This window comes from Megalobrama amblycephala, linkage group LG7, assembly GCF_018812025.1.
Source record: "Megalobrama amblycephala isolate DHTTF-2021 linkage group LG7, ASM1881202v1, whole genome shotgun sequence".
NCBI lineage: Eukaryota > Metazoa > Chordata > Actinopteri > Cypriniformes > Xenocyprididae > Megalobrama > Megalobrama amblycephala.
In genome coordinates, this window is record NC_063050.1 from 3,266,241 (window position 1) to 3,279,169 (window position 12,929).

Consider the following 12,929-nt stretch of genomic DNA (forward strand, 5'->3'; position numbering starts at 1 on the left):
AAACGTGATTTGCAAAAATAGTTTAAGCAGCCAGAAAAAAACAAAACAAAACAAAAAAACTGCTATGTAAAAAGTCATGGGTGAAGAGCTCAACTAAAGCAAACGCTGATCTCCTCAATGATGACATCAAACCAAACATTTTCAACAAAACATCAATATCTAAACTTCTGTTGATTCTCAATAAGATCTTCTGTAGAAATAAAGTTAATCTGGTCAGTAATAAGTGTAATAATGTGTAATGGCTGGAATATTTTTTTCCCGTTCTTGTTCCTCTTTTCAGTGATTCTGCTTGTTAACAGCAGGTGTTCATCATTAATGCTCAATCATCACTTTTATTAATATTAACTTAATTATCTCACTGCAACACAGCGTCAATGTTACTTTTACTCTGTAGTGTGGATACTAGAGGATGTTCCTGTGGGGTTGAAAGGGTTAAAGGTGTAAGATAAAAAGACACACCCACAAAATGTATTTTAGCAGTAACAAACTGTAAGTTAAAAAACAGTTACTGTAAAATTGAGTTTTGTGTGTCACCATTGTGCTGAAGAGTAGAGCCTGTGCTCAAGTTCAGGAGAAGATCAAGAGATGTTGGTGATGTGCTGCATGTTGTTTTATTTAACAGATGGTGACTGTGTAGTTGCTGATGCAGTGATGCACTGTTTATTTAAAATGTTTTTTTTTTATTGATCTTTAAAGAAATAAGTTCATAGTAATAATATGCTCATATTATTAGTACATAATAAAAATTTGTCTGTAAATTTAAATGGCACTCTGACAATTTGAGGCAGTTGGTTTCTGCATATGGAATGAGATGAGGTAACACAGGTTTTAATTTAGTGAATGGTATCTTTACAGTAACATACTGTAGATTACAGTAAATAACTGGCAACAGTGTTGCCAGTATTTTACAGTAAAAAAGCCTGGCAAGGTCTAACAGTGTAGCTGCCTCACGTTACAGAAGTCAGATAAATCCCAACACATAGAAACTCTCACACCTAGATATTATCACATAGAGACTGTGTCTGTACCCCGAATTAGTAAAAACAAAAAACTCCCAAACCCATTAAAGGGTAAACATTTAACTGATGTTCAACAAATAGAAAAAAGAGATAATAATGCTAAACAAATGATAAAGCTTGGATTGTTAAATATTAGATCACTTTCTTCAAAAGCACTTTTTGTAAACAATATTATCATAGACAATAATCTAGATGTGCTGTGTTTGACAGAAACCTGGCTAAAACCTGATGATTACATTACTTTAAATGAGTCCAGCCCTCAAGGTTATGATTATCGACACAATCCTTGTCAGAAAGGCAAAGGGGGAGGTGTTGCTGTAATTTATAGTAATATTTACAGTATCAGCCAGAAGTCGTTCAAATATAATTCCTTCGAAGTGATGGTGCTTTACGTAACATTATGTAAGTTGACATTTGTGCTGGCTACTGTATACAGGCCACCAGGACACCATACAGACTTTATCAAAGAAATTGCTGATTTTCTACTCTCAAAAAGGATGTGTTAATTAATAACACATTTTTTGTGTTATGGGTATTTTAACACATTTTTGTGTCAATTTAAGTTGATCGTGTAGAGAGAGAGAGAGAGAGAAACAACACTGTGTGCAACACAACATGTGTTAACTATCATCCAATCACATTGCTGCTACGTCACTCCACAAGCCGTTAAGCAAGTTTGTGCCTCTTTCTTCATCGGTGGATGACTTGTGTTCATTTTGACACATTCATTGTGTCAGGAAGGTGATCTGCTGTTAACAAGCAGAATCAAAGGAGAAAATCACAATTTTAAGCCACCATCATGGAGATCAGGGTTTGCTTTAGTTGAGCTCTTGACCCTTGACTTTTTAATATTAGATTTTATTTGGGCTGCTGTAACTGAGTTATAACAGCCATACAAGCAAAGCTGATCATGTTTGGTTATTGATTGGTTGTGTTTTCACATAATCATTATTTGACCTGAATCACTGAACTCATTTAAGAGCCCAATCTCTGAGTTAGATTTACATTATTGATTACAGCAGCACTGTGATTCTACAGCAGATTCTAAGATCAGCTTTATCAATATAACCTGAAGGATTTCTCAAAAGTTGTTCTGATTTAAAAAACAAAAAGCTCTTTTTGATTTTGATTGGTGGCTCCCAGAATGCACTGCAACATGCTTTATTATTCTTACCAATGTTGAGATTCACAGGCTGATTATTGATGTCTGTGTCTCTAAATGAAAGAGCTTTAAAAAAAAAAAAAAAAAAAAAAAATCAGACCAACTTTTAAGAAATCCTTCAGATTATGTTGATAAAGCTGATCTTCTGCTGTAGAATCACAGTGCTGCTGTAATCATTAATGTAAATCTAACTTAGAAATTGGGCTCTAAAAGAGTTCAGTGATTCAGATCAAATAATGAATATGTGAAAACATAACCAACATCACCTGATCATACTTTCTGTTTGCTTGACTAGCTGTTACATCAGCCCAAACAAAATTAATATTAAAAAGTCAAGGGTCAAGAGCCCAACTAAAGCAAACCCTCATCTCCATGATGGTGGCTTAAAAATTGTGATTTTCTCCTTTGATTCTGCTTGTTAACAGCAGATCACCTTCCTGACACATTCACTGTGTTAAAATCATTGACTCAGTGAATGTGTCAGAATTAACACAACAAGTGTTGTCCCTAAACTCACACACTGATGTGTAAGAATTGAACACATTTTGAGTCAGTTTTAACACATCCTTTCTAAGAGAGTGTATTGCATTCATTTTAACTGGTCAAAAATAGCACATCTATGACACAAATTATGTGATTTATGACACATTAGTGTGTTAAATATTTTAACACATTGCCTGTGTTAAGAAGAATAACACACTGGTTGAGTTAAAAAAAGTAACACAAAATGTGTTGTCCTTAACTAGACACACGGATGTGTTAAGATATAACACAGGTTGTGTTGTTTTTAACACATCTGTTTTAAGAGTGTACTAGCTACGGATTAAGTCCTTGATGTTGATGATTTTAATATCCATGTAGATAATAAAAAAGACTCATTGGGATTGGCATTTAAAGACATTCTAAACTCTATTGGTGTTAGACAACACGTGTCAGGACCCACTCATTGTCGTAATCATACTTTAGATCTAATATTGTCACATGGAATCGATACTGATGCTGTTGAAATTCTACAGCAGAGTGACGACATCTCAGATCATTATGTACACTGTTAGACCTTGCCAGGCTTTTTTACAGTTTTTAATGCAAAACGCATCGTTAGTGATCTTATGTTCATTATAAAACTGGTGGGACAGATTAGACTATGGCGGGTCACCACTGTAATACAATTGTTTGCATACATTTGATATAGACTGCAATAAAGCAGGACAATCAATTTAAAAAGGCTATTGTATGTGCTGGAAGTCTTCGACACAGACAGCTTTTTAATCATGTTTATTGATTAATGTTTAATCAAGCATAACCTTTACTAATTGATTTGTGTGAAGTGTGAACCTACTCCTGTCCTTTACATAATCATCAGACGATCTCTTCTCGATTAACTGTAAAGCCGCAAGATGCGTGATATAACAATAGATGGCAGTAATGCACAATTTTAGTTCGTGATCTGAAGACGCTGTGCTGCTTCATTGAATTGCAGGCTCGTCAGAAAGCAAAACAGAATGTAGCTTGTAGCTTTTGGTCGCACTACACCGCTACTTGCTGGTAAAAGTAGTTAACTACTGAAAAAGCTACAGTGTTTTAAAAGTAGCTGAACTACATACAAGCTACTGAAAAATGTAGTTAAACTAGTAGTGCCGCTACATGTAATTAACTACTCCCCAACACTGATGACTTCAGTATTCTTTTAAATAACTGATTACTGAAACATTGCTGGATCTCATGCTTTTAAACCACAAACATAGTATAATAAATTCAAATATAATACTCATGAAATCAAAGATTAGAGACAGAAAAGAGATCAGTGAATAAGACAAGTCCAAGATGATTATCACAACAGCCAAAAACCCCCGAACAACTTCCTGTTGGCTTTTTTTTTTCTGCCATATCAAACATGTTTTATAAACACTCAGTTACAGCAGCCAGAGAAAACTAATGTTAAAGAGTCAAGAGCCCAACTAAAGCAGACACTGGTCACTACGATGGTGACTGCAAACTTCAATACATTTGTATTTTCAATAAAACATCAACATCCAAATCTGTTAATTCTCAACAAGAGCTTCTGTACATGTATGAAAGAAATAATGTCAAACTGGTTTGTGAACTGGTTTGACGCTCAGTGTGGCTGAAGTCAGTTGTAGTTCTTGTGTTTCTTCTCTTTTTTCTGGTCTTGTTTCAGTGATTCTGTTTATCAGGTGTTCATCAGTATCTGAATTCACTCTCTTCTTTTCATTCACTCTGTCCAGTGGACTATATTAGTGAACTAATGTAGGGAATAGTGAATGAGGGTATAGGGTGTGATTTAGAACACAGCCTCTGAGTGTCGACTTTGAGTGATGTTAACTCACAGTATATTCCTGTAGACTATTTTCTCAAAAATGACAAATATTACCCAGAATCCATTGTTTAATATGGTATATTACTGTTTTAATGGAAAATGTTTTTTTAATGTCAGAATTTGCTCATCTTTGGTCTAACAGTGCAGGTATTTCAATCATGTAGTTACTTCTGGTTATTGTCATGTTTCCTTTGGTTTGGATGGTCTACCTTAATAGATTGTTTGTTTGGTTTTTGGACCCTCATTTAACCTATATTCCAGCCACTACAGCCACAGCCAAAAGTGATTTAACAAATACCTTGTCTCTGAAGCAGATCTGTTTTTCCCCGTCCACTTCACACACTCGTGCAGATTTTAGCAGACGCTGATGGTCAAAGCTGTTTGGAATGCCAAGATAATGACAGTCTCTGTTAAAAAAAAAAGACAAAAAAAGAGAGGAAATAAACTGATAGCTGATGGAGCAAAACATGGACCACATTGTGTATGTCAGTTCTCCAATTTGTCTTAACTTAGCCTGTTCTCATGATGGCAATTGCCTGTACTAATCATGTATATATATTGTTTTATTATAGGGACGGTCACTGCAAGCCCCCAGTGTATAATAAAAAAATAAAAAAATGAACATACTTTTAAAATACTTTTTTAAATAAAACTTATTATTATTATTATTATTATTATTATTATTATTACTTGTACTTACCGTGCCAAATAGTCCCATTTATCCACATCAATGCCATTCAATTTATTTGCTACAATCTCATACAGGAAAGACTTATTCGGTGGCCGCTGTAAGAAGAAAAATATTTTGAGCTTAAGCACTGTATCCTGATAAACACTAGCTGTAACAGCACCTTCAACTTTTTACCTGACATCTTGAAGTTCTGTTTCCCTTAATTAATTCCTCAGTAAAGGGAATGTCATCATCTAGATTCAGATCATATTCCTTCATAACCTTGTCCAGTCCATTCTTGCTTCTCATGTAGTGAAACATCTTAACAGATGCATCCTCATGCTTGAAAAGATTAACATAAATATACATCAGTGTAATAAGAAACTTAACACAGCCATAAACTACAATCTTGCTTAGAATGCTAATTTTCTTTTTAATTTTAATTTCATCCAAAAGCAATTTGTTGATGAATGTTTAGAGCATGGAAATCATGGTTATTCTCTATTTTGGAGGTAAACATACTGAATGTGTATGTAGTATCTGAATGTGCTAATAGTATCTTTGTGGTAAATTGTACATTTCAACATGTTTCAACATTCTCATCCCCCCCACAAATAACTGGAATGTTATTTTTTATTACTTGGCCCACCCGACCCACTGATTATTCACATAACTACTGGACAGAGTTTGAGTACATGTATATAGATCCCTTTCGAAAGGAAACTCGCACTGCGTCCTAGAACGCTACTGGGGAACGCTCTCACGTGACCAGTGTCTGAAAGAATCTGTCCAATCTCGACAATCCTATTGGCTAGCGACAGCCTATGATGTAATGCAGGTGTAACCAGGAAGTATAATAGGGGCACCTGGAGAACATGTCACCCTCTTTTCGTCTTCAGGGACTGTTTGTCTGTAGTGATCTGTTCAATAATAACAATAATAATAATTCCTTACATTTATATAGTGCTTTTCTAGACACTCAAAGTGCTTTACATACAGAAGGGGGAATCTCCTCAACCCCCACCAATCTGCAGCATCCACCTGGATGATGTGACGGCAGCCATTTTGCGCCAGAACGCCCACCACACACCAGCTTATTGGTGGAGAGGAGTCAGAGTAATGAATCAGTATATGGGGATGATTAGGAGGCTATGATGGACAGAGGCCAATGGACAAATTTGGCCACACACATGACTTGTGCACAGTAAAATCCCCAGTGTTAAATTAACACCCAAAGTGTACATATGAGTCCATTTTACCGGGTGTTAAAAAGTAACACTGAAGCGTTAAAGTTAATGAGATAATTGATTGATGATTGACAATTAGTGGAGACACCTGATGATAATAAGCAGAAACACTGAAGATTCCTTGACCCTGATCTAAAGATTGTAAAATCACAGGACTACAATCATTATTACTAAAGCTACACATCAAGCACACAGTCAGAGATTCAGACTCTAAATGACATCAGGCCATCACATGATGATTATATCATCATCAAATTATATTGTGACCAGATCGTATTTTCTCTGACTATAACAAATGTGCTTTACAAACACAAAGCTGGAGCAGCCAAAAAACAATTAATAATAAAAGGTAAAGAGTCAAGAGCCCAACTAAAGCAAACGCTGACCTCTTTCATGGTGACTTGAAATGAAACATTCATAAAACATTAATTAACACCTTTTTTCTCTCTTTCCTTCAATGATTCTGCTTATTATCATCAGGTGTCTCCACTAATTGTCAATCATCACTCAATCATCAATCAATTATCTCATTAACTTTAACACTGCTTCAGTGTTACTTTTTAACACTCGGCAAGATGGACTCATATGGAATGTTTAAAAATGTGTTTCAAATGAAATGTTGTAAAATGTGAAAATGAAAGGATTTAATAAATTCTGATTTTAATTCAGCGTGTGTGTGTGTAAAATATATATATCTCATTATAGTCAACGATTGTACGCTGTCAAAGCCAATTTTGTACCCTTTTTGAAGGGTCAATTTTTGTACTGTTAAATAAAGGTACAAAATTGGGGCTGTATTCACAAAACATTTTATCTTACCACTAAGAGTTCTCCTAAATAGCAGTAAAAGTTCTTAGCTAAGAGTTTTCTCTTAAAACCTATTCACAAAGCTGCTGAGACAAACTTTTACTAAGGAATAGACTGAAGTCTTAAGCTAAGAGTAAGGGCGGGGTTGACCTCGTTGCTATGGAGTAAACACACAGTGATTGGATGATGGGGGAGGAGTCAGCGATTTAATCATAGAAATATTGTAGAATGAGGTGCCATGTTTCCATATTAAAATAAAGGTTTTAAAATACAAATGTTGCATTATTCAAATAAATATTTTTTAATAAAAATGTTGCCATAATCAAAATAAAATGTTGCCATATTGTTGAAATAAAGGTTTTAAAATGTAGGCTGTGTCACTAATTAAACTAGTACATACAGTTAATTGTCCACCTCTTGGATGTCTTCATGTCAAGGGAATGCAGAATTCAAGCGACAAATTATATTATATTATTATATATATATTTTTTTTACTCTATTCAATCATTTGTAAGTGTGAACTCATGAAAACCATTGCCACAGATAATCAGACAATATTTATTTATTTGATAAAGTTTTTTTTTTTTTTTTTTTTTTTTTTTTTTGGCGTCTCATCGTAGATTCAAATCTATAAATCAAAATGTATTGCATTTATGAAGAAAAGGTTCAGCACCCAAGCCTCTATCACTATTCCCTCAATGGTGTTCAGTGTCTTTGGGTGGATTAGGACTGTTTGTGATTTGGTCTTAATGATTTAGGAGTCCTCTTGTCTACTCCTAACGTTTCACAGATTTAGGAGCTAGTTTTAGCGCTAAAATGCTTTGTGAAATACTCTTAGAGGAAAAATTATTATTATTTTTAAGAGTTTCTCCTAAATTGGCAAGTTATGAGCTACTTTTAGCCTTAAGATGTTTTGTGAATATGGCCCCTGATCTCTTAAGGTACAAATCACAAGGGTACAAATTTGTACCTTTGTACCATTGTACCCCTAAAGGTACAATTTTGTACTTTTTTTTCTGAGAGTGTATAATGTCAAGAAAACTGGACGTTTTTAATGTTCCCAGAACCAATACTATTTAGAGAATGTTCTTATTACAAAATTCTGTTAGCTGGGTTCTTGCTCTGAGGACCATAGACAGGGCCAGAAATCTAGCATCACCCCTCGGGCCCCTCCTCCTCAGAGGAGTAGGTCGCAGAGAAGGCGAGAAGCTAGGAAAAAGAAGCTGGATCTGAGAGAAGTTATATAGTGCAGGCATTTTGAACGCCAGTGAGTATTTCTTTCTTTCTGAGGGTTTGCACACTCCACCCTCCCCTCTTCTTCTGTCCCTCTGTACCCTTCGTCCCCACAGGCACTTTTACATTGGTCCCGAGGCTAGGACAATGATGAGTATGTTCCCTGAGCTGGAACATTTCTGAATGTCCGGACCAGGATTCAAAGAGAAGCGTACCCTTTTTAAACTGCATGAGTATGGCAGGCCACTTTTACATTTATAAGCTGGCCCTTGTTTCTCTGTCTCAGGTTGTTTTTTGTAGGTCGCCTCTAATTATAAGAGCCGTTGCTTTTGCATTGACCTCAAAGCTTTTGGCTCTTTTGACCCTGCTTAAGGCTCTTTGGGGGACAGTTTTTTTTTTTTTTTTTTTTTTTTTTTCAGAACAAAGCTTTTATGTGGCAAGCCATTTTTATGGTTATCACATTTGCCGGAGTCACCTCTTTAGTTGAACTTCAGCAAAGTTCACGATTCAAGTAGCAGGCTGTTCTTAAAGGATTTGGCCTCCTTGCTAACCTTTTTTTAGGTTGTAGTGAAGTGGTTTCCTCTCGTTTTGAGAGTCTAGGCGATATGCTCAAACCTTCTGCTCCCCTGGGCTCCAGATGTATCATGACTTTAGGTATGGCCCTTCTCTTTCATCGCCCTGCAATGCGTGTTGGCTTTAAATGGCCTCCGCTTTGTCTAGGGTTTGGTGTAGTGTGTAGACATTTCTTCTGTTTGTCGCCACCCTTTAGGCCACAAGTGGTTTTCCCTGTTTTAACATACCTACCTGCTCATGTCATAAGAGTCACTAGGCTGAGTTTTTTCTCCTGTTACCTTTCTAGTCATGATGAGGTGTTGGCCATACCATGGGGCCACCCTTTTAATTCTGGCCTAGGTATATTTAGGAATACGTCTGTGTGACAGAGGCAGGTATTGCTGCTGCTTTCGCCTCCTGGCATGCAGTAGCTACAGTAGGCATTTTTTTCTGTAGAAAAAGGCCTCTCCAGCTCTGATACTGCGGATGGTGATCCTTGTATGCCTCCTCTATGTTAGAGTCGTCCCAGCCGGGGCCCGCCCTCTGCATTGGGCAATAAATGTGAGTAGCAGGCCATCCTAACTTTCTTCTGCAAAGTGAGTTTGTGGCCTCCTCTGTTTCGGCCTAGGTGAATGTTGCTCCTCTTAATATCAGAATAGATGCAATATGCTGAGCCTCGGTTCCCTTTTTGGTGTGTGGGATAATCAAACACTTGGGTGTTTTAGGTTCTGTCTTCAACCTCCCTTTAATGTCTTGAGTGTCGTTGGCTTCCTCTCTTTACTGAGACTTGATTACGATATGTTGAAGCCTCCGCTCGTTAGAGCTAGCTGTAACCATATCACTTCAGCCATGTTTTGTGCTCCTTGGGGTTTCCAAGTCACTAGGCAGAATTGTAGGCCTCTATACTATTGTCTAGGCCTCTTTTTGCCTGAGTGTTTTAGACGCTTTCTCATCTACATTGGCTGGTTTTTGTTTAGGTCTGCACCCTTGATTTCTAACTCGGGGGTTTTCGCTTACTCCTAGCTCTTTTGCCCCGATATGCCTCACGCCACTTTGGCTTAGGTTGAGCACATTCGGTACTCCCTTCCTTCATGTTGGTTGAGGTCCCTTGGAGCCACTGCATTAGTCCCAGGCCTGCGGCTGTGTCTGGCTAGGGTTGCAGGCTCTACCCGGCCTCCTCATTAGCCCGGCTGCACGGTTTTAGGGGTTAATAGCTATTTGCTCAGTATATAGCCCATGTTGGCAATGCCAACGAGTATTCCAAGCTTGCTTAGCCCTGGTGGCTCTGGCTCTGGCTCTCTCTCTCTCTCTCTCTGGCTCTCAGGTGCGCGTGCCAGAAGGGAGCGTGAGATTCAGTGAACTGCGAACTGCGATTCAGTGAATAGAGGGTATGCATCGACGTCACTTTCCTGCCGAAAACGTGCTCCCTCAGCTGGACTGAGTGGCAAAAGAACCAGCTGCGTTACTGGATTTAATAGGGGAAACTGCGAAAACGCGATTAAAACTAACGAATACACTAAAGGTTGGAATTGAAAGTGTTCCTTACAACTTGTCAAATAAACCTAATCCATGGATATCGACATGCAGCCATGAGTCGTGTTTCCTGACATTTATATGTGCCTGATTTCGACGGCGGGGAAATACATAAAGCAAATCTGCCTGTGAATATTTTATATAACTACAATATCGGTAGGTTTAAATCTGCGTAATCACTTATATCAATGTTATACCATCATATTGTCCAGCCCTAAAACATATGTTTTATAGTATAGTTTTTGTCAGTGTTGCTGTTTAGTGAAAAACACCCAATTATGCAGAATATAAGATGTAAAATATTTAATTGATCAGTTGTCAACACAATATATAACAATAACATATATACGGTATGATTTTACCTCAAAATCCAACAATTTGACACGAAATGATAACTGCAAATCCACGTTTCTCTGCCTGGAGTCGTTGCTTTCTGCAGTTTTTAAATATATACCTCAGTTTTTGTATCAAAGCTATTTGTACAGTCAATCACAAGGCTCTTTCCCATTTTGGATGTGTTTTGTGTGTTTTTCACGACATTCACGCTGAAAACCAATGCTGCCGCTCAAGGGGCTCGCACACCGGACGTGAAGCTCAGTGCCGCGCTGCGCTGCGACACGTCTTTCAAATTCGAACGCATCGTTTTATATTTTTTCTTTGAGTCGTAGCTGGGCGCAGCAGACAGGCGCCGAGTGTACGCTGGTGTGCGTACACTCATAGAAAACAATGTGTCCGGTGTGCGAGGCCCTTCAGTCTTTTGCCACTCAGTGGGCGTGACCGCAGTCATAACGGTCGACGGTGACGTCACGTGCATACCCTCTATACTTAGTAAGGAGGCCATAATAATTTTTGACTCATGGCTGAAGTTAAGTTTCTCCAGCTCTCCCCAGGTTGGCAAAAAAAAGTATCTTAAAATGCATCAGATTGATGCTTTAAAATATGGAATATTTAAATTTTTCTTACGGGGGAGCATGCCCCCGGACCCCCCTACAGGAGTAATATCCTTCTCACCTTTCTCACCCCTGACCCGTTTTCATGCCTGGTTGTATGTTCTGCTTGGTTGTTTGCCCCAGGGTGGGACCCCTGTGTTCTGTGTTGGTCCTCATACAGACTTCCCACTGTGTTGTAAAACTCTTGTCAGAGTTGTCAGAATGTTTTGTTAACTTTTTCTTTAAGTTATGAAAACGTTATTGAACGTTTTTTAAACATTTTTTTTTAAACTCTTTATAATGAATTAAAAAAAACCCCTAAACATTAATAATGCAAAACTAATAGTTAATACATTCATAGTTTGAGACATCTAAAGCAAACGCTCACCTCCATAACGGTGACTTCAAACTTTATTATTTTCTATAAAACACCCACACAGAAGGCAATGTTCTCGTGACCTTGTGCAACTTTGCCTAACTTTGCCTAAAAGTGACAAAAATTCTGACATTTTACAGAGCATTTGGGACATAAAACATCCTCTTTTGGTAATACAGTGCTGCAGTTCAAGGTTCCTTATATGATTTTAGGGGGACATTCCAATTTTATGGTCACATAAGAACGTTACAATGAGGATATTTGGGACATTAACTGAACGTTGCCACACGGTCCTCTGTTGGTCATTTAATAACGTTCCCGATATGAGTTTAGGTGGACGTTCTTTTTTGATTATTTTATGGTCGCACAAGAATGTTACAAAGAGGACATTTGGGAAGTTAACAGAACGTCCTATAGAAATAGTCCCCTAAAAATTCCCAGAATGTCCTGAATGTTCCCTGTTCCCAAATAACGTCCCCCAACCCTTATAAGAACTCCACATTGTGACCGTCTCTGAACGTTCTGGGAACATTACTAGACCACGTCCTTAATACTAGTGGATGTTTTGTGAATGTTCTGGGAACATAAAATTTCTAGCGGGGTAAACTGTCACCTAGTAACGCTCCCAGAACATTCAGAGAAGGTCAGGATGTGGCTTCATGTTCTCTTCGGTTCTATTTAAAAAAATGAAAAAAAAAAAAAACATTCCAACTAACATTTCAAAAACATTTAGCAAATATTAATAACATCATAAAGACGCTACGGCAATGTTGTTCTAAAAACATTTTCTCTCAATGTTATGAGAATGTTTTTAAGTAAAAATGACATTGTATGGACGTTCCATGAACATTGTTCTCACAACGTTTTCTCTATATAATGAGAACATTCATTAAGTACAGATTACAATGTAAGGACATTTTTTTATAAACGCTGTACTCAGAACATATGATAACATTATGAAAACATTCAGCAAATAATAATAACATTAAAAGGATGTTCTGAGAATGTTATCCAAAGAACGTTTTCTCTCAACATTATGAGAACATCAGTCAAGTACAAATAA

General features: G+C 37.3%; 1 protein-coding gene across 1 annotated transcript in view; it reads right to left on the reverse strand.

Moving 5' to 3' along the window:
- The window catches only part of LOC125271517 (deoxynucleoside triphosphate triphosphohydrolase SAMHD1-like), a 57,220-nt gene that overhangs the window by 22,972 nt on the left and 21,319 nt on the right, over positions 1-12,929 (reverse strand). The window contains exons 6-8 of the mRNA XM_048195553.1: positions 5,390-5,531; positions 5,220-5,337; positions 4,818-4,926 (exon numbers count right to left, since the gene is read on the reverse strand). Of these exons, the coding sequence (XP_048051510.1) occupies positions 4,818-4,926; positions 5,220-5,337; positions 5,390-5,531 (369 nt within the window). The remainder of the gene's footprint in view (positions 1-4,817; positions 4,927-5,219; positions 5,338-5,389; positions 5,532-12,929) is intronic.